The following is a 22,224-nucleotide window of genomic DNA, read 5'->3' on the forward strand; positions in this document are numbered from 1 at the left end:
GTGTGTGTGGTGTGTGTGTGGCTCCGACCTGATGTACGCTAGGATTGGCTGTATAGGATTGCTTGATAAATGTGACTTCGACGTTGGTGTACGGCCGCATTTATGGAAAAATATAAGCCGTTTTTCACGCTCCTTTGATAAATGAGGGCCAGTCTGTGTCTCATCATTTTCCAGGAATAGAAAGCCTGCAGTTTCTATTTGCTTGGATTCCCCATCGATGATGTAACTGGTAGGCAGGTGTCTGAACTGTCCACAGCCCTCCTAGGTTGAAAATGGGCAAAGTGCTCCTTTAATTTAACAGGATCAAATTAACTGTTCAGTAATTCCTCTCCTCTCCTCTCCTCTCCTCAGGTCCTTTGAGATCCAGGCCTCCTTCCCCAGGGAGTCAGTGCTGTCAGTGTTGGTGTATGACTATGATGTAATAGGAGGAGACGACCTGATAGGAGAGACTCGTATCGACCTGGAGAACAGGTTCTACAGCCGACACCGAGCCTCCTGCGGCCTTCCCTCTGAGTACCATGTGTATGTGTGTGTGTGTGTGTGTGTGTGTGTGTGTGTGTGTGTGTGTGTGTGTGTGTGTGTGTCCATTTTTGAATGGACATAATTGCTACGAGGCTCTCCCATTTGTTAAATATGCTGAACAATGATGACCAGTATGTGAGAGAGCTTGCACGTTCATCTCTGTTCTTGGACCTAAAACCTACGTAAGGTCCCCCTGGCATGAGGCTCGGATCCTATAGCTTCCTAGGCTTCAGAAGGAAACTTAGTGGAAAGCTAGACAGTCGTTCCCCGGCTTCGGTGTGTGGTCAGACTGGCCGGACTTAAACAATCTGTGCTGTTGGGCTGATGTTACCTTGAAGTGGGTAGGGTCTAACTCTGAGGCGATGGCTGTCTCGGAGGACTTTATATCTGAAATTAATTCAAGGACCCCACGGAAACAAGTCCGCAAGGACTTTTTTGGTCGGACCTTTTAGACAAAAGTATTATAAATGTAACTGTGTTGTTTTACATTTGTTTGCCTAATAACATTTTCAATCAATCAATCAATCAAAACTCCAGTATCTCTGTCAGAGCATCTATGACTGTATGTGGAACAGAACACCAACTCCCTCTGACTAATGCCCGAGGTCGCCTCTTATGGGCACAACAGCAAAGGCAGCGGCAGCACTGGACTGAGCTAAGCCTGCAAGGGAAGACTGCATGTCTCCTGCTGCGGATCATTCTGTCTCACTCTGTGTTCAAAATTTTGCTTTAGACGAAAGCATTGTTGTCTTTACTCTGAAAGTGAGGTTGCAGTTTTACCATCTAAACTTAACCTCTCCATCTGGTTTCCAGGCAACCATGCTCCTCGTATACATCATGGTCATGAACAAATAGCTGAAAACCATGTTCCACATCTTAAATGGGTGCCATGTATGCACCCATACATACATACATAAGTAGGCATGACAGAATAGTGGATCTGATATCAAAAGATGTCACTACTATTTTCAGGTCCTCCATCATGCTGTATAAGCATTCTAACTGTGAAGCCGAGCATGTCTAGCCTGTGTAATGATGATTCTGTGTTCTCTAACATTCAGCTAACACCCCTGATGTCATTGTTGTTAATGAAAAACCATAGGGAGGTGTTCATTCTCGAGGTCGGCTGTACTTTTGATTACAGCTTAGAGGAAGCCTTCCTAACCAAAGTGCTAAAATATCATCAGCTAGAGCAGACCATCTCTCAGCTAGGCTACAGATGTAATTATTTTTTTTTGGTAGCCTAGTTGGTTGTGAGGGGCCTTCAAATGGCCAGCCTCTCCAAAAGGAGGGCTAAACAATTAGCAAGGTACTGCCCAGTATCAGTTGGGTAAAGGCTGGCCTTCCAGAGAGAAAGGCCATGGATGTCCCTGAAGAGAAGAGAAACCATAATTAGGCCATAATGGGGGAGAGATCGCCATTAGCCTGGATCTCTCTCTCTCATCTCTCTCTCTCTCTCTCTCTCTCTCTCTCTCTCTCTCTCTCTCTCTCTCTCTCTCCTCTCTCTCTCTCTCTCTCTCTCTCTCTCTCTCTCTCTCTCTCTCTCTCTCTCTCTCTCTCTCTCTCTCTCTCTCTCTCTCACTCTCTCCCCCCCCCATGGTGAACCACCACATTCACTATTTGTATATATATTTTATATATATATGTCTGTATGTCTGTCTTTCAGGGATGGGTACAATGCGTGGAGAGACAGGTTGAAGCCCTCAGAGCTGCTGGTGAAGCTGTGCAGAGACAGCAGGCTGGATGGACCTCACTTCAGCCGAGGGAGGATCAGTGTGGGAGACAAGGTCTTCACCGGGAAGACCGTCTTCATAGATGAAGGTCAGTGTCCTCTGGGGGGGGGACAAGGTCTACACCGGGGGGGACAAGGTCTACACTGGGGGGGACAAGGTCTACACCAGGGGGACAAGGTCTACACTGGGGGACAAGGTCTACACCGGGGGGGACAAGGTCTACACTGGGGGAAACGGTCTACACCGGGGGGGACAAGGTCTACACCGGGGGACAAGGTCTAGTCTTAGTTCTACTGGATCTCTTCTCCACTAGTCTTAGTTCTACTGGATCTCTTCTCCACTAGTCTTAGTTCTACTGGATCTCTTCTCCACTAGTTTAGTTCTACTGGATCTCTTCTCCACATCATATCATAAAGTGCTATGTGCTCATAGTGAGAGGTGAATTAAAATCCTCATATTATTAGAGGATTAAAACAATAAAATAAAAAGACTCACTATGAGCACAGAGCACTTAAAAATAAATAAATAATATATTTTTAATCTCAGTTTTCCTTAATATTTATGCAGCGACCAAGTCTTTTTCTGCCAGTTTTCCTTGATGTTTTTGAGACTCCCGCACCTGCAGTCGACCGAACAGTTTCCCCTGTTCTTGGTCCTTGAAGTTAGAAATTGATAACCACTGATGTAAAATGATGTGATCTGGTATAATCTGGTATAATCTGGTATAATGTGTTCCAGATGAGGAGACGGTGGAGTCGTATGAACATCTGTCTCTGAAGATCCTCCATCGCTGGTCAGAGATGCCAGACGGCTGCAGGCTGGTTCCAGAACACATCGAGACCAGAACCCTGTTCCACAAGGCCCGGCCCGGCATGGACCAGGTGGGTACACAACCTCAACACACTGAGGCCCACCCATCAGTAGGTACACAACCTCAACACACCGAGGCCCACCCATCAGTAGGTACACAACCTCAACACACTGAGGCCCACCCATCAGTAGGTTCACAATCTCAACACACTGAGCCCACCCCATCAGTAGGTACACAACCTCAACACACTGAGGCCCACCCAACAGTAGGTTCACAACCTCAACACCACCGAGGCCCACCCATCAGTAGGTACACAACCTCAACACACTGAGGCCCCACCCATCAGGTAGGTACACAACCTCAACACACTGAGGCCCACCCATCAGTAGGTACACAACCTCAACACACTGAGGCCCACCCATCAGTAGGTACACAACCTCAACACACTGAGGCCCACCCATCAGTAGGTACACAACCTCAACACACTGAGGCCCACCCATCAGTGAGTACACAACCATCCATGTACTCACATTTTTTACTTAAGTAAAAGTATCAATGCCATAAGAAATACTCTGTTACAAGTAAACGTCTGGTATTCAGAATGTACTTGAGTAAAGTACAAACGTATTTGGCAATATACTTTAAGTACCAAAAGTAAAAGTACTCACAGTAAACACATTTTCAAAAAATGTTTTTTTTTAAATAGCCGATCTATAAGCTCACAACACTCACATAATGATTTACAGAATAAATACATGTGGTTTGTTTTGATTAATAAGATATCATTGTTATGGTACATAATATATATGTACGCATATCCCCTCCCATTGTGTGCGTGTGTGCGTGGTGTGCGTGCGTGCGTGCGTGCGTGCGCGTGTGTGCGTGTGTGTGTGTGTAGGGTCAGGTCCAGATGTGGGTGGACATGTTTCCCATGGATCTTCCTCTCCCGGACCCTCAGTGGTCATCTCCCCTCGCAAACCTAAAGGGTGAAACACACACACACACACACACACACAATGTTTGGTTTGCTTACATTTCTACACTCTCGGTTACAAATGCATACATTAATAGTTCTCTCCTCTGATTGCGTGCGTGCGTGCGTGCGTGCGTGTAGGTATGAGTTGCGTATCATCATCTGGAACACAGAGGATGTGATTTTGGAGGACAGTAACTTCCTGACCGGACAGCAGTCCTCTGACATCTATGTTAAAGGGTGAGACAGACAGACAGACAGACAGACAGACAGACAGACCACTGCAGCTTCATTCCCTCTAATTTGTTCTCTGCTAAGAACACAATGTCTGTCTGTCTGTCTCTAGCTGGTTGAAGGGCTTAGAGGAGAACCGTCAGGAGACAGACGTTCACTACAACTCTCTGACCGGAGAAGGAAACTTCAACTGGAGATTCGTCTTCCCTTTCAGCTACCTGCCCGCTGAGAAGGTCCACCCATCCTTCCATCTGTCCACCTGTCCCACTCATCCATCCATCCATCCATCCATCCATCCACTCATCCATCCACTCATCCATCCATCCACTCATCCATCCATCCACCCATCCACTCATCCACCCATCCATCCATTCATCCATCCATTCATCCATCCACTCATCCATCCATCCACTCACTCATCCATCCATCCATCCATCTAACCCATCCATCCATCCATCCATCCATCCATCCATCCATCCACTCATCCATACACTCATCCATCCATCCACTCATCCATCCATCCATCCATACACTCATCCATCCATGCACTCATCCATCCATTGAGGTGTTGGAGAACCAAGAGGTGCAAAGCGTAATCAAAATGACATTGAATGAGGGCTCCACCTATAGGGTCTTTAGTGCAAAAGAGGAGATCCTGCCCAAAAACCTTGTTCTTTGGTCGACTTTCTTGATCACTTTTGATGCAATAATTTCACTTGTCAGCTAGAATACATCTTTTCTTTACTTGCGATTACATTATCGTCAACTCTGACCTTGAAGTCAGTTGCCTTACTAACTGAATGTCTGGACCCAAAAAGAAAGGACTCTGTTTTACTAAGGTGTAATGACAGTTTGTTTTACTAAGGTGTAATGACAGTTTGTTTTACTAAGGTGTAATGACAGTTTGTTTTACTAAAAATTATTAGAAAGCCAAGTGCAGATTTTACTGAGTTCAGAACTGTGGGCTTCCTCAACTTGCATTTTGTCCTCCCCCCGAGACCAGGAGTGCTGAGTCATCAGTGAACAAGAACAAATTGCAGTTACAGTACAGGCTGCTTTCATGTAGTTAATGTATAGAAGGAACAGTGACGGCCCTGGTATGCTTCCTTGGGGAACCCTAGCCTGGGACCAGACGAATCTGCCAGTGCACCGTTGGCACTGCTCCGTTGTGAATCCATTTCCTGCTCCCGAAGTCTGGGGTGACCAATCAGAGCCCAGTATTCAAATATGGGAGACTGTGATTGGTAGTTGGTTGTAGGTCTAACCAATTGCATCCAGAGCCATTGTTTTGATCCGGCCTCCCTGGAAAAAAAAACGTCCTCATAGAGGCACCAGACTCATATCCACGCAGTGATATAGTCTGGCTACGCGAGGCTAGGGGAACCCCACAGTTCACTGGGAGGGATGAGGACATGGTTCCATTGACATGGAAGAACTTTTGCCTTCCTTTAAGGTATCATTTCATCCAGTTCATAGATGTGTTATCAAAGCCAATCAGTTCATATATGTGTTATCAAAGCCAATCAGTTCATAGATGTGTTATCAAAGCCAATCGCCTTCAGTTTATTCAGTAGTATTAAATGCTTTATTAATGGTTTATTAATGTCTACTTCGCGTCTGATGTAGTGTGTGTGTGTGTGTGTGTGTGTGTGTGTGTGTGTGTGTGTGTGTGTGTGTGTGTGTGTGTGTGTGTGTGTGTGTGTGTGTGTGTGTGTGTGTGTGTGTGTGTGTGTGTGTGTGTGTGTGTGTGTGTGTGTAGGTGGTGGTGGTCAGTAAGAGAGAGAGTATCTTCTCTCTGGACCAGACGGAGCAGAAGATGCCAGCTGTTCTGGTCATGCAGGTGTGGGACTTTGAAAGACTCTCATCCGACGACTTCCTGGGTGTGTGTTTGTATTACCTTTATATTCACCCCATTCGGATGCTATCAATGCATTGAATGGGACATTATCACCTTTTATTAGACCTTTGAGTAGGCGACATACTGACCTACCCGCGATTTATCAGACCATTCATTGGGTGTTATCAAGACATACTGACCTACCAACGGAGATGACTTAAATAGTCCAGTTTCGGTTTTGGTTTTGGTTTCGGACCATGACGGAGGCGCGCAGTCTCAGGCGAACTGGAACCCCGTGAAGGACCACCGAGGGAGCTAAAGCAACCGAGTTGCCGTCCTGAACGGTGTGACGTTCGCCTGAGCATACTCAGCGCCGTTGGAGTTATGTACCGATAGGCACAGAATCGTAAATCATGTTGTGGGGACTGCTCCGCCTCCAAGTAGGTCAGTAGCTCCTGATTACGCCCAATGAATGGTCTGACAAATCGCGGGTAGGTCAGTATATCGCCTACTCGTCGCCTACTCGCCCATTCAATGGTCTGATAAATCGTGATAATCTCCCATTCAATGCATTGATAGCATTCGAAGCCGGTGTTATATTATATTATGTTTGTTTCACCTTGCAGGCTTATGCAAAGGCTACAATGGACAGATTATATAGATGTTTTGGATATTCTACTGTTAGACTGATGATAGGTTATTGGTTTACCTATGATCCTAGATTACTATTTCTATATATTTGATGTATTAACTTGTGTTGTCCTTGCTTACTGTAAATTGCTCTGGATTAAGAGTGTCTGATAAATGCTTACATTGTAAATTGTAAGTTGTACTATTCCTGTGAGGACCAAATGTACAGTAGAATGAGGACCAAATGTACAGTAGAATGAGGACCAAATGTACAGTAGAATGAGGACCAAATGTACAGTAGAATGAGGACTAAATGTACAGTAGAATGAGGACAGACATTGTGACGACCACCTTCCTGCTCCTCGCAAGAAAAATGCTTGTTTTATGGTTAAAACAGAAAAAGATGGTGAGACTGCATATTAACTCTTTGACTGCCAGAAATAAAACATAATTTTGCCATTTTCGAGTGTTTTCTCTAACCTATGAAAAATCATAGAATATTTATCTCCAGAATGATCGATCCCCTGATCGCTTTCAAAGACGTAGCCGAGTCTCGTAGAAGGGGGGGAAAGCGAGCCGCCGCGACCATCCGATTCGCAGTTGTGGCCAGTTGAATGTAGGCTGTTTTCACCAAAAAACCTGCAGAAACCCTGGAAAAGCCATTCTTCCAGATCGAATTACAAAACCGATCTCACACGACTTAGTATACATTGCACGCGAGTGTCATTCCGTGCATAGAAAGACAACTGGATTCTTCCAGATCGAATTACAAGGGAGAGAACGGGGCTGTTTGTTTAGCGATCGCGTGACCCGCTGCTCCTCTCCTTCACAGAGAGCCAAACGGTGACCCATAGGCGAGCGAACAGCGCCATCTAGTGCAAAACCACTGGAAACACAACATTTCGTCATTGTCGGTGTGGGCCATAGCAAAATATGACGAGAAATCTCGTGCATTGGCAGTCAAAGAGTTAAAGGACGACCTCGCCCATTTTCAACCTATTTTCGTATAATTGGTCAGTTCATAACATAACATCCAAGCTAATAGAAATTGCAGGCTTTCTATTCCTGGAAAGTTAGCACGCTATAATGTTGGCATGCTATAATGGAAGCCATTGTTCTCACGTTCATAAAAATCTTTAAAAAAAAATGAAATCATGTTTGAAAAAAAAAAAACTGCCTAACAATGATGTCACTGGTAGGCAGGTTTTCTGAAGTGTCCACAGCCCTCCTCTGAGACACAGCGAGCAGGGGGGGGGGATGGTACCATTCTAACATCAGTATTACTGAGGACCAATTATATGAAGATATGCAAAGCCGTTTAGAGGTTAGGTTTAGACATTTAGAGGTCAGAGGTCAGGGTTTAGGGGTTAGGATTAGACATGCCTGATTTATACATAGTTGTGCACAGAAAGTTACCACTCTACAATCGTGTGTGTGTGTGTGTGTGTGTGTGTGTGTGTGTGTGTGTGTGTGTGTGTGTGTGTGTGTGTGTGTGTGTGTGTGTGTGTGTGTGTGTGTGTGTGTGTGTGTAGGCACAGTAGAGCTGGACCTGCACGGGTTCCCTCATGGGGCTAAGTCTGCCAAGTGGTGCAGGCTGGAGACGCTGAGGGACGAGCTGGAGAAGATCTCCATCTTCCAGCAGAAGAGAGCCAGAGGATGGTGGCCCTTTGCTAAGGCTGGAGAGCTCACCGTAGGCCGTTCACCACTAACGAGTTGTACTAGTTGACAAATTTGACTCACTAGTAGCCGACTAGTGGATGTTTACCTATTATGTAATAATACAGAGGGTAGAGTTCTAGCCTAACGATGACAATTGTATTTTGTAAGACGGCGAGTTCAAGCATCTCACACAATGTAATAGTAGCCTATCACAGTTTCTGAACATCAAATGCATATAAATAGTAATGAAGCAAAACACTCTGGGGTACGGCATTCCGCAGGCAGCTAGGTTGCCATGGCAACGGATATACACACACACACAAACGCAACATAAGCCTTCAGAGAAGGCCCTTCACTCTTTATCACACTGCAACAACGAACAACAGCATTTATTTCACAATTGCCACAATCCACGTCCATTTTAGATGCTACAGTAAGGAATGGAAACTGGACTCACCAAAATGACTGTATCTGCCGTGTTTCTCGTTAAACAAAGTACAACAATAAATCCAGCTGTTGGTCAATAACACACAGGGCTAGGCTACTCGCTGTCATTGTCCTCCTCGTTTGTTATGCTCACCCTGCCTTCTTTTTGGTTAGCGTTAAGAAAGACTATAGTGCATCAACGTGGGAGGTTAGCGTTAAGAAAGACTATAGTGCATCAACGTGGGAGGTTAGCTTTAAGAAAGATTTTAGTGCATCAACGTGGGAGGTTAGCGTTAAGAAAGACTATAGTGCATCAACGTGGGAGGTTAGCGTTAACAAAGACTATAGTGCATCAACGTGGGAGGTTAGCTTTAAGAAAGACTATAGTGCATCAACGTGGGAGGTTAGCGCTAAGAAAGACTATAGTGCATCAACGTGGGAGGGATGCAAACTTAACCGCTGTCTTGTGACAGTGCTGCTGTCTTGTGACAGCGCTGCTGTCTTGTGGAAGCTGCTGTCTTGTGGAAGCTGTCTTGTGACAGCGCTGCTGCCTTGTGGAAGCGCAGCTGTCTTGTGACAATGCTGCTGTCTTGTGACAGCGGGTGTTTAGTTTTCAGATGGTTCTGAACTTCTGCATAGCAATGGGTTATTGTTGTTAACCCATTAAGACCGGGAACGCATCTGTGTCATTTTTTGATTTCTTTGGCTATCCAAAAAAAGCAGATATGCAAGCTCATAGCGTGGCACCGAATGCCACGCTACAAGCTTGTAGATCTGCTATTTTTTTTTTAAATCATGAAAATGCGTTTACATCTTTTAATATATAAATATTTTACTCAAATCTTTGCTTCTGGGGATTCTACAAATGTTTTGAAAAAACATATGTTGCTATATACCAGTGGTGCTCAAACTTTTTCATGTCAAGGACCACCCAAAATGATATGTATTTGGCCGCGGACCCCCATCTCAAAATATGTTGTTCCGGGGACCCCCCAGCAGAAAATAAATGAGTTAAAAATGTTCTACAAGCTCATAGCGCGGCACTCGGTCGCGCGCTATGAGACTATATGAATATAATCTAGTTTAAATTAGCTATGAAACTATATAATTATAATCTAGTTTAAATGAGCTATGAGACTATATGACTGTATAATCTAGTTTAAATTAGCTATGAGACTATATGACTATAATCTAGTTTAAATTAGCTATGAGACTATATGACTATAATCTAGTTTAAATTAGCTGCTACCTTGTCGGCCTACATAAAAGAAAAAAAGAAAATTACGAGAAAAAAAAAAGAACTAGAAAAAGTGCTCCTCGGAGCACACGTCTCCGCCAGGTCAGGTAGGTTATTGTGGCCTGGTGGTGCTATAATAGGCCAATGTGAAAAGGGTGCCATTTCTTCATAGGCCTTTCACGGCAATCGGCCACTGCATTCATGATTTTAGGCAATTTGTTCCAACAATGTGTTTTGCTAAATTAGACCTGCTGGTGGCGCTATAACAGGCCAATGTGAAAAGGATGGCATTTCTTGCTCGGCCTAGTGGGAATGTGTGTGCAAAATGTCATGGAAATTGCACACTGCGTTCATGATTTGAGGCATTTTGTTCAAAACGGACCTATCCTGCAAACTTTGGAAGCCAATGTTAGCCAATTAGGATGGAATAAGAAATTCCAGACACATCCATCTTAATCACATGACTATAGATATACTGTGTACTGATTTGCGTGTTTTTTGGACATAATCTGAAGGAGTAAGAGCAAAAAATGTGTTTTACAAAAGTCAGCCTCCTGGTAGCGCTCTAAAAGGCAGATGTGAAAAATGCAGGGCAAAGGATTTTCCTTGGCCTCTAGGGAGTGTGGGTGCAAAGTTTCACACAAATCGGTGCAGTTAGGTAAAAACGTGAATCTGCCTGTTATAGCGCCACCATGAGGCTGATTTGAACATTTTTAAGTGGCATTTCTTCCTGGGCCAAGTGTGAATCTACGTGGAAAATTTCACGGAAATTGCTTGCTGCGTTCATGATTTGAGGCATTTTGTTCAAAACCAACCAATCCTGCAAACTTTGGAAGCCAATCTTAGCCAATCAGGATGGAATATGGAAAATCGTACAGATCCGTGTTGATCACATGACTATAGAAAGACTGTGTACGGATTTTTTTTTTGGAAAAAATCTGTCGGAGTAATATTCAAAAATGTGTTTCGCAAAAGTCGGCCTCATAGTGGCGCTATGACAGGCTGATCTGAAAAATGTGGGGCAGAGGTTCTGCTGTGGCATCCAGGGAGTGTGTCTGCGCAGTTTCACAGCGACCAGGCCAACGGTGGCGGAGATTAGCTAGTCGCAGACAGAAGGACGGACGGACGGACGGACGGACGGACAGACAGGGGGCAAAACATACTCTCTCGCCATGCCTTTCGGCCTGGCGGAGACTAGTACAAGTCGACTAGTTACAAAGTCGACTAGTTGGTGAAACCCCTGGTTCACGGTGCCATTTAATACTTACCATGAAGGGGGTCCTCAGAGTCACTACAGGAGGGTCGCCAAACCATTGTGTCCATTTATTATTATTTCTATATTTTTGTTAATTTGTTTTAACCGCAAAAAAATAAAAAACACCACAAATAGAGAGAATTGGTTTGGCATCTGTTTGACTGACAGGTGTTATGATTGGCCTGCAGGGGAAAGTGGAGGCGGAGTTTCACCTGGTGACAGCAGAGGAGGCGGAGAAGAATCCGGTTGGTCGAGCCAGAAAGGAGCCGGAGCCTCTGGAGAAACCTAAGTAAGTTGTAATTATGAGATTACTTAATTATGAGATTACTTAATTATGAGATTTCTTAAATATGAGATTACTTAATTTTGAGATTACTTAAATATGGGATTACTTAAATATGAGGTTACTTAATTATGAGATTACTTAAATATGAGATTACTCAAATCTGACTTCCCTCCCGTCTGAAAATGAGCATTATGGCATATACTAACTATGCTGAAGTTTCACGCTTCTTACAAAAAGTGCACGATTTGCTCAAAAACGGGAGTTAAACAGCTCTACTACAGCCCATATGGACTTACAGGACACTTTTGCATTTCATTTGACAAAAACAATGAACCGACATAATAATTTAAAAATAATGAACAAACGAATAACAAACTAAAACGCTCAAGCTTCATAATGCACATGGCAGATTACATAAATACAATTAAAAATCAAGTTAAGTATTGTTTTATATTTACTGTTTATACTGAGTCTAGGTTTATTGTTTACCTGTGATCCTAGTTTACTGAGACACTACACTGTCTCTCTCTATTCTATGATCCTAAGGTTTACTGAGACACTACACTGTCTCTCTGTATTCTATGATCCTATAGTTTACTGAGACACTACACTGTCTCTCTGTATTCTATGATCCTATAGTTTACTGAGACACTACACTGTCTCTCTGTATTCTACAAGTAAGACGTGCGAACGCTGGAAGCGAACGCAGCTCGAAAATATTGTGTATTTACAGACTTGTAATCTGTGTTATTTCACCGTGATGGGGAGAGAACATTGACATTGTGTGTGTGTGTTTTGCAGGCTGTTGTGCATTTTAATCAGAGCATTGTCTACATTCCTACACTCTGGCGCACTCTGGCGGCTGCACACAGGCAGTGCAAGCACACAGAGAGACAGAGACACACACACACACACAATCCGAGCACGGTTTCATAGTAAGCTGCACTTGGGCGGAGGCGCCTCCTTCCGCGTTCGCAATGATCCTATAGTTTACTTAGCCCCTTTCGGGACCCTGTTTACCTTTTTTATATTTGGGAAGGCGGTATCCAGGGTCCCTTGTCGCTCAAAACACTCTCTCGTACTGGCGGCTACCACTGTCTGGTCTCGGGCTAATAGCTCGTCGCTTAGAAGTTGCAGAGATTTCTCAAAGGTAACAACAAGAGCAATACTAAAGCGCCAGAAAGCTGCATTAATCCGCACGGATCGGCGATGCCGTTTAACATTTTTAATAATTTAGTAAAACTTAAGCTCCTCTCTCACACTCTGCTCCACTGCCCATGTCCCGCCTCCCCGCGGTGACTGACAAGCTGCGCGTCCTACGCATAACTCTATGGTCCTACGTTACTGCCTCTGATTGGCGAGCTCCTACATGCTTGCATGACAATCACAACGCGGGGTGGCGGGACATGGGCAGTGGAGCAGAGTGTGAGAGAGGAGCTTAAGTTTTACTAAATTATTAAAAATGTTAAACGGCATCGCCGATCCGTGCGGATTAATGCAGCTTTCTGGCGCGTTAGTATTGCTCTTGTTGGTACCTTTGAGAAATCTCTGCAACTTCTAAGCGACGAGCTATAGACCATATTCACACGGCGGCCATGTTTCTATGAAGTCAATGAAAGTAGCCACCCCGGGTGGCAGCACTTTCAATGTTAAATTCCAATATGGCCGCCGTGTGAATATGGTCTATTAGCCCGAGACCAGACAGTGGTAGCCGCCAGTACGAGAGAGAGTGTTTTGAGCGACAAGGGACCCTGGATACCGCTTTCCCAAATATAAAAAAGGCAAACAGGGTCCCGAAAGGGGCTATAGTTTACTGAGACACTACACTGTCTCTCTGTATTCTATGATCCTATAGTTTACTGAGACACTACACTGTCTCTCTGTATTCTATGATCCTATAATTTACTGAGACACTACACCGTCTTGATCTGTATTCTATGATCCTATAGTTTACTGAGACACTACACCGTCTCTCTGTATTCTATGATCCTATAGTTTACTGAGACACTACACTGTCTCTCTGTATTCTATGATCCTATAGTTTACTGAGACACTACACTGTCTCTCTGTATTCTATGTATGTGTTTACCTTGTTTACTTTAAGTCACTCTGGATAACGAGCGTCTGATAAATGAATACATTGTAGATTGTAAATTGCACTATGACATCACAATCTATCAAATCCCCCCCCCCCCCCTCCTCCCTCTTCCCTCCTCCCTCTCCAGTCGTCCAGACACCTCCTTCTCATGGTTGGTCAACCCTTTCAAATGCTTTTTCCACCTCATCTGGAGGAACTATAAGAGGTACATCATCGCTGCTCTGCTGCTGCTCATCACTGCTCTGTTCCTGGCGCTGCTGCTCTACACCCTGCCTGGAGCCATCAGCCAGAAGATCATCAATGGATAACCCTGCCTGGAGCCATCAGCCAGAAGGTCATCAATGGATAACCCTGCCTGGAGCCATCAGCAAGAAGATCATCAATGGATAACCCTGCCTGGAGCCATCAGCCAGAAGATCTTCAATGGATAACCCTGCCTGGAGCCATCAGCCAGGAGATCATCAACGGATAACACACACACCTATTAACAGTGATGGAAGAAGTACTCACATATTTTACTGAAGTAAAAGTATCAATACTGCAATGTAGATAGTTTAAGTCTTTTCCGTTTTCAAAATGTACTTGAGTAAAAGTATAAAAGTATCGGCATCAAAATATACTTAAAATAGCAAAAATAAAAGTACTCATTGTGCTGAATGTCCCATTTCAGAAGTTCAAAATGTATTAAAAAAATATTTTGAAAAATAGCCGATCTACAAACATGAGAATGTTGAATAGTTATGACTTTCACTCCACTACAGATACGTTTTATTGTATTGTACTTTGGACTCCACTACATTTCTAGGAAGGGAATGAATTACATTACATTATGAATTAAAGGAGTAGTTCACTCCAAAACATTACTTATTTTCTATCAATTGCACACCCCATGAATTCATGGAGATTGTTTTTTATTTTTTTAAGCGGGTGGCTGCTCTGTAAGAGACAAAATGGATTCTCCTACCGGAGAGACTAACCATTTGAGTTAAAGAACAACTTACAACAAGGGTTCTTTATTATTTTTAAATGATAATAATTTAAAGATAAATGTTAAAATGTATTCATCATTCATTGCTTTCTATCGTTTCTGCGATTTTTAACTGGGGGACATTCGGGTAGTTGGTAATTTTTTTTAATTTTTACGCAATAAGCTGGCTGTATTTGTCTCAGCAAGGCCGAAGGCATGGAGGGCAATTCTTCACATCGGTCTGTTATAAATGGTAAATGGTGCATTTATATAGCGCTTTTATCCAAAGCGCTTTACATAGATTGTGCATTACATTCACCCATTCACACACACATTCATACACTGATGGCGGAGGAAACCATGCAAGGCAACAACCAGGGCCCTATTCCTCGAAGGTGAATTGAAGCCTGGCCTTAAGTCAAATCCAGGCTTGACAAAGTCGGGTCCGTATAGCCTGGTTTATTCGGTTCCATGAACGCCAAGCCAGGCTGAAAAGGAGCGACTTTGTCGAGCTAGGCCTTGTCAAGCCAGGCTGTGTCGAGCCAGGATAATGAAGCCAGGCTTCACGTATTCCTATAAAAGACCATGAAAGTCGATCCTTGAACTTGACCAATCATGGAGTCCAAAACCAGAGCGGCGTTCTTCTCTGTGGCTGAATAGCAGCAGCTCATGAAATCATACAAGGAAGTACAATGTATAAAGCAAGAAAGGAAACGCGACCGCAATAAATAGATCCAGGTAGAAAGCGTGGCAAAGTATTGCAAGCACACACAGAGAGAGTGTGTGTGTGTGTGTGTGTGTGTGTGTGTGTGTGTGTGTGTGTGTGTGTGTGTGTGTGTGTGTGTGTGTGTGTGTGTGTGTGTGTGTGTGTGTGTGTGTGTGTGTGTGTGTGTGTGTGCGCGCGCGACGGGAGGGCAACGGGACACCCGGGGACGGGGGGTCACCGCGACGGGACGCACGGAGGGGGGGGGGGGGGGGGGGGGGCGGTTGACGCGCAATAACCCCATATTTGCAAGACCACTTTGGTAGAGGTTTGGGTTGTGTAGTTACCTTGCCATCATGATGTAACTCCAACAGCGGCTTCGAATGCTATCAATGCATTGAATGGGAGATTATCACGTTTTATCAGACCTTTGAATGGGCGAGTAGGCGACGGAGTAGGCGCGATTTAGACCTACCGCGATTTGACCTACTTGGAGGCGGAGCAGTCCCCACAACAATATTTACGATTCTGTGCCTATCGGTACATAACTCGAACGGCGCTGAGTAGGCACAGGCGAACGTCACACCGTTCAGGACGGCAACTCGGTCGCCTTAGCTCCCTCGGTGGTCCTTCACGGGGTGACAGTTCGCCTGTGACTGCGCGCCTCCGTCATGGTCCGAAACCAAAACCAAAACCGAAACTGAACTATTTAAGTCATCTCCGTTGGTAGGTCAGTATGTCTTGATAACACCCAATGAATGGTCTGATAAATCGCGGGTAGGTCAGTATGTCGCCTATTTCGCCCATTCAAAGGTCTAATAAGAGGTGATAATGTCCCATTCAATGCATTGATAGCATCCGAATCGGGTGACTCCAAAGGTGGACAAGAAATTTTAAAAAAAATCTCCATTGACTAGAAATTGATAATTTAAAATATGCTCCTCATTGACTTACATTCAGTGAAGAGGCTCTTCTAAACCTGTAACTAATAATTTATATATATATATATATATATATATATATATATATATATATATATATATATATATATATATATATATATATATATGTCAGACATGTTTTATAATATTTAAAATAATCTGTAATATATTATCAAACATCTAACAACAATATGAACTATAGTGACAATGACATATCACATGAGTCATTGTGAAACAATTATGATTCATGGTCACACACTATTTCAGTAATATAATTAATTTGATTATATCTTATTGTATTTATTTCATTGTATTTGAATGCAGGGTCATTCAAATGAGTCCATATACAAACACATGTTTTGAATTAACTGTGGAAAAACTTGAAGAACAAGGCACTGGATTGAGTAAGCTTGGCTGTTGGCCTGACCAGGCTAACTTCACAGCTAAATTGCCATGGTAACTAAGGTAGGCTTGCTTCAATTCTCTTTCGTGGAATCGGGTCATGGCTAAACTTAGCCAGGGTGAACTGGCTAAACTAATCTTCAAGATAATTCAGCTTTCATGGAACCGATTCAGCCCTAATCCCGGCTAAATTAAGCCAGGATAGGGGTTAAAGCCAGGCTTTAGCTCTAATTCACCATTATAGGGCCCTGCTCGTCGGGAGCAATTAGGGGTTCAGTGTCTTGCTCAAGGATACTTCGACAGTAACACTTCTGGGGGAGCCCGGGATCGAACTGGAAACCTCACGGCTTCCATCCGGCGCTCTACCGGCCACTCTACCCCTGAGCCACTGCCGCCCCATATAATACGTTATGGCGCCACCAGGAGGCCTATTTTAGCTTAAAGGAGCATTTCACCCCTGGAAGAACTTGCAGTCACTCAATGTTAATAATATATATATTAATTATCTATTATAATATAGTAGATAACAGTAGCAAAATTTCAAATTTGCACCCTATGGCCCGAAAAATATAGAAGTCTTGACTTTGACTGGATGACTGGGGTTTGGCTGCATTACTACAATGACCACAATGCTTTGTGGCACTGCACTTCCTTGTGGGGAGGAGGCTGCGTGGGGGCGTGGTCTACATTGTAACTTTCCCCTCCCAGTTCTCACTACAACAACATCAACAAACACATACAGCACATTGGCCAGTGTTGCCATGTCTGCTTATTATAAGCGGCTGGTTTCTAAAATGTAGTTGATATTTGGGCTCGTTTCCAAATGTTTTGATTGTTGTTTAAACCAGTGGTTCTCAAACATGTTCATGTACTTTTCCACGGACCCTCATCTGTGCACTGCGCGCCAACATATTTGCCAGGGAGACCCTACCAAAAATGTGTTGTTAAAATGTTTAAAAAATATTCCACATTTTGCACTTTTTTCCCCTCAAGATTTTTTGGAAAATAGCAGATCTACAAGCTCACACTGCGTCACATCGTTACGCGTTGTGAGCTTGTAGATCGGCAATTTTCAAATAGCCCATGTCTAGGTTTAAAGTGCTCTTGGCACAGGTATTTTCTTTTGGGCTTGTTTTCATATACCTGGTTGCTTATTTCTCTCACAAGATCTGGCAACACTGAATGCTTTAGAATGATGAATGTTACGTTCCAACTTTTCCGACTTTTTTGTCTACCTTTGGATCACAAAACACGACATCGAAGCCATGTTCTTTCTTGGACCACGTGAAATCTGCCTCTGTTGAACCAGTACAGTTGGACCAGTAGCCTACCCATTGCAAGTTTGCTATATCTACCGATGTCAGTCCCATCATCACCGTGTCTTTGTTGGGCCAGCAAGGTGAAACTAGTCTTGGCTGCTGTTGTATTGTGTTCTGTATTGATTTGATTGTATCTTATAGTAAACTAAATATATCATGTATAAATTAGCATAGTAACACTAGACGTGTGTGTCTGTGTGTGCGCGCGCGTGCGTGCGTGCATCAATTTTTTTTCTACATTCCATCCCACCATACAGTCCGGTGCTGGTGACGTGACGTCCATCTTCTACTTGGGAGTCGGGACATCCATGGATATGCAGCATAGTCAACAATATAATAATAAAACAAAACGTTTCATACTCATGTCATGTGTGACTCCTTATTTCTGAGAGCATAATGTTTCACTGTCATTTCCAGTTATATTCTTTGGACTAAACTTATAGAAAACATGGGCATTACTTTAGAATGACATGCTAATGTTCAAATACTCTTGTCATACACAGCCTAATCGTTTTTTGTTTTTGTTTTTCAACGGAGACCGTTTCATGCTTTCAATTGGTGTATATGGATAATGTTAGGTTTTACTATAGCCTATTGTATCTAAGACCAGTAAAGTTGAATCCAATGTGCTGGGGTCCCCAGAAAAATAATGATTACATGTAGAAGTAAATAGGCTACTAACAGAATGAACAAGACCTTTTCACTATTATATCTGTAATGCTTACAGTCATGTAATTATGTACCATTCTGCCAAATGAAAGACCATCTCCTATATCATGAAACAGTATCAACAAACAACCCTTATAGAATTGGGTGTTCATACATTTTGTCATTATAAATGCTTACACAATGTAGAATATACCAATGAGTAGAGCAAGCAGTGTGTAAATGTAACCGTTTTATTTTGAAAAATAATATATATGTCTGTAGTCAAAGGTCTTCATCAGCAGTTCCTTCATTTTTGCAGGCTGACGACACCACTTTCTGTCCTGTCATTGGAAAGAACACATTAGATTAGACTTGTAGTTTACATGGATATCACCCGAGGTGATACCTAATTTATTCTTAGTTGCATGCGCACTGAAAATAGAAGACCTACAAGCTTACAAAGTGTCGAGTCCAAGACGCGTTGTGAGCTTGTAGATCTGCTATTTTCGGGACCTGACGTCGTCATGTACTCCGTAGCTTTGAAACATGTCAGTCATGGCGGAGCTTCAACCTGGTGTTTGCACTTTCTACATGTACAGACCATACATCTACATAAACGTTCAGATTTCAAATATAAAGTGCTGACCTCATGCCACGGATGTTACAATTTGAATCGGGTGGGTCTAAGTACCAGCATCTTACGTATTGTTTAATAAAAAGCATTTTAATCCAATCGGTGGCCATTTTCACCTTACGCTTTCAATTACGCGACCCTATCGGTTGGGATGTATATTGCACTCTGATACATTATACATCTAAGAGGAAATGGCCACCGTTCGGATTTAAATGTTTTTTTATTGAACAATACGGAAGATACGGGTACTTAGACCCATCCGATTCCAATTGAAACATCTGTGGCCACGGGGTAAGAACTTTATATTTGACATATGAACGTTTATGTAGATGAAAGGGTTGTGAATGGAGAAAGTGCAGGGTGGCTACAGGCAAAGTCAACAATAACAAACGTTCCGTTCACGCCACGGCTCCACAAGCTAGTTTAGTCTACCCGAGGGATACAACATGAGATTATAGTGATAGTGGCAACTTTACAGCATGTTTACTTACTCGAGAGACAAGCGTCCACCGTCCACGGTCCGTGTACATTCTGTCAGTTCCACTAGGAAACATCCCCGACGGGTTGTTGCTCCTCACTGTCCGCATAGCTGCGTGTGGGTCCGGGTACTAAAGTATAACTCTGATATGTTTGCAGACGCCATGATAGTACAAATGTGAGGTAGCTAATGGGAGTGGTCGAGTGGGGAAAGAAGGTTGAACAATGTTACGGTGACACCTTCGGGGCCGGTCCTTTGAGCTAAGGGGGTTGGTTTGGATTTGAACTACACCTGTAGTCACCTGCAGTCATGTAGTGCGGACATAAGGTGAGAAGCTGCGGAAAACGTAATTTGACGCTATGGGCAGCAAAATCGGCGAAGTTTCCCTTTAACACATTTTTTTATATTTTTCTTACAGATTTTGTCCAAACATCACGCAAATTGGTACACATTATCTCTATAGTCATGTGATCAAGATAGATCCTGATTGGCTAAGATTGGCTTCCAAAGTTTGCAGTAGTTACCCGTTTTGTACAAAATGCCTCAAATCATGAACGCAGCGTCCGATTTCGGTAAAACTTTGTACACATATTCCCACTAGGCCAAGGAAAAAATGCCACCCTACATTTTTCAGCCTCATGGTGGCGCTATAACATACAGATTCACTATTAGCCTATAACTCTTGAACTGTAGGTCATACACACAACATATTTTTTCCCTGGATTCTCTCATTCTCTCTCTCTCTCTCTCTCTCGTCTATTCATTATATTATTTCATCTGTTGTATCAAATAAACCTACTAAAAGACATTTAGTAGCATTCTTCATTCTCACAGAGGAAATATTTAATTTCCACAAGTAAAGTTTGGGAAAAGTGGTCTCTGGCACACAGCCATGGGTCTGGACTGGACTGGACTGTCTGAGTAACAGGACTAGTTGTCACTGTAAGACCCAATGTCAAGATAACAGAGATATCACTGTAAGACCCAATGTCAAGATAACAGAGATTACTCGCAAAAAGTGGGAAAAGTTAAGTGGAATTTGTAATTCATAATGTATTGTCTTCCCCCTTCTTATACTGAAGTATATTTTATGGTCAAGAGCGGCTATACTTAGTTTCCTGGGAGAGGTTCAAGGAGGAAAGGTTCCAGTCAAGGTTGTGAAGTCAAGGCATATTTTTATTCAGCCCGACCCATGGCGGTTGCCTGGCGGCCGGATTAGCAACGCACACATTAACAGGTAACAACAGTATTTATTCACCCGTTTCCTAGGCTTTCCACTTCCTGTGTGTGTTCCACTTCCTGTCGATTTGATCCAATGAAACTGGTCAGATGACTAATGATATCCAATGAAATCCGACAGGAAGTGGAAAACACACAGCCTAGGAAACAGGTGAATACCAGATTCACCTCCTGCTCACAAGGGGAGGGGTCAGGTAGTTAAGCCCATCCCTAATCTCTGTTCACCAATCATATATACACACACACATGAATACTGAAGGGCCATGGCCGAGCCCCCCGCCACATCCTGTCATAACACATTAGCATGTATTCCCTATATGACATATACAAGGTATCAATTATACTTAGACACAGTATTTCAAAATATAACCTGTTTGACAATTCTTGTTCAAAATCTCTCAAGCTTTAGAATAAGTCCACACACATTATACATTCCTGATTGTAAACAGCAGTTAGAAATACAATGAATTAACAAAAACAGCAGTTACTTCAAGACTGAATACTTTCTCCAAATGACACTTCTCTTTGCTAACAACACAAGTCATAGTTATCCAGACTTTGTCCTTTTAACTACACAGACTCAAGAAAGAAGAATAATCAAAGTGTATATATTTTAACTGTTATTTTTATGATATTGTACATAGTGTATATATTTTAACAAACACCCCAACACTCACCTTAAATCTGCACACTGTGGTCAAATGCTCTCTCTTTCCCTGGCTCCTAGCAGAGACGAACAAACAAAGAGTATGGTAATTTTCAAGAAGGACACAGACATCTCCTATTAGATGCTAGGGTATTATAAATGTTATCTGTTCCTTAGACAAAAAGAGAGGTCCAGCCTATTTTTAGCCCCAGTGGTGAACCACTGAATTAAGTATTTAGTTCACTATCGAAACTCTGAATATTATACTCGATCCGTGAGTTTTAACAGGATAGTGATCCAGACCGGGAACTGTTTATAAGCTGTCACTCAATTAAGACAAAATTTACAGTTACATTTTAGCACCACCAGACAAAGATCTGTATTTTTCCAAGAAAACCTGAGAAGCCCCTGACTGCAGCCCGCAGATCGGGGTGGGGCTTCTCCTAGGAGGAGTGGGCGGGGTTATGGAGGAGGAGTGGGTGGGGTTACTCCCTGGCGTGACTCCATGATTGGCCAGTAGCCACTTTGAGTGACAGTTGGGGCAAA

The 22,224-nt window shown here is 43.2% G+C and overlaps 1 protein-coding gene across 1 annotated transcript in view; it reads left to right on the forward strand.

Annotated features, from left to right (window-relative positions):
- Window positions 1–14,827, forward strand: part of fer1l6 (fer-1 like family member 6) — a 93,685-nt gene extending 78,858 nt beyond the window's left edge. Inside the window, 11 exon segments of the mRNA XM_080456464.1 lie at window positions 352–522; window positions 2,189–2,343; window positions 2,994–3,136; window positions 3,965–4,007; window positions 4,010–4,052; window positions 4,181–4,279; window positions 4,386–4,506; window positions 6,033–6,153; window positions 8,273–8,430; window positions 11,506–11,606; window positions 13,829–14,827. Of these exon segments, the coding sequence (XP_080312590.1) occupies window positions 352–522; window positions 2,189–2,343; window positions 2,994–3,136; window positions 3,965–4,007; window positions 4,010–4,052; window positions 4,181–4,279; window positions 4,386–4,506; window positions 6,033–6,153; window positions 8,273–8,430; window positions 11,506–11,606; window positions 13,829–14,009 (1,336 nt within the window). The 3' untranslated portion in view covers window positions 14,010–14,827.
- Window positions 14,828–22,224: the final 7,397 nt, after the last annotated feature.

This window comes from Gymnoscopelus braueri (assembly GCF_963280865.1).
Source record: "Gymnoscopelus braueri genome assembly, chromosome: 18".
Classification (NCBI taxonomy): Eukaryota; Metazoa; Chordata; class Actinopteri; order Myctophiformes; family Myctophidae; genus Gymnoscopelus; species Gymnoscopelus braueri.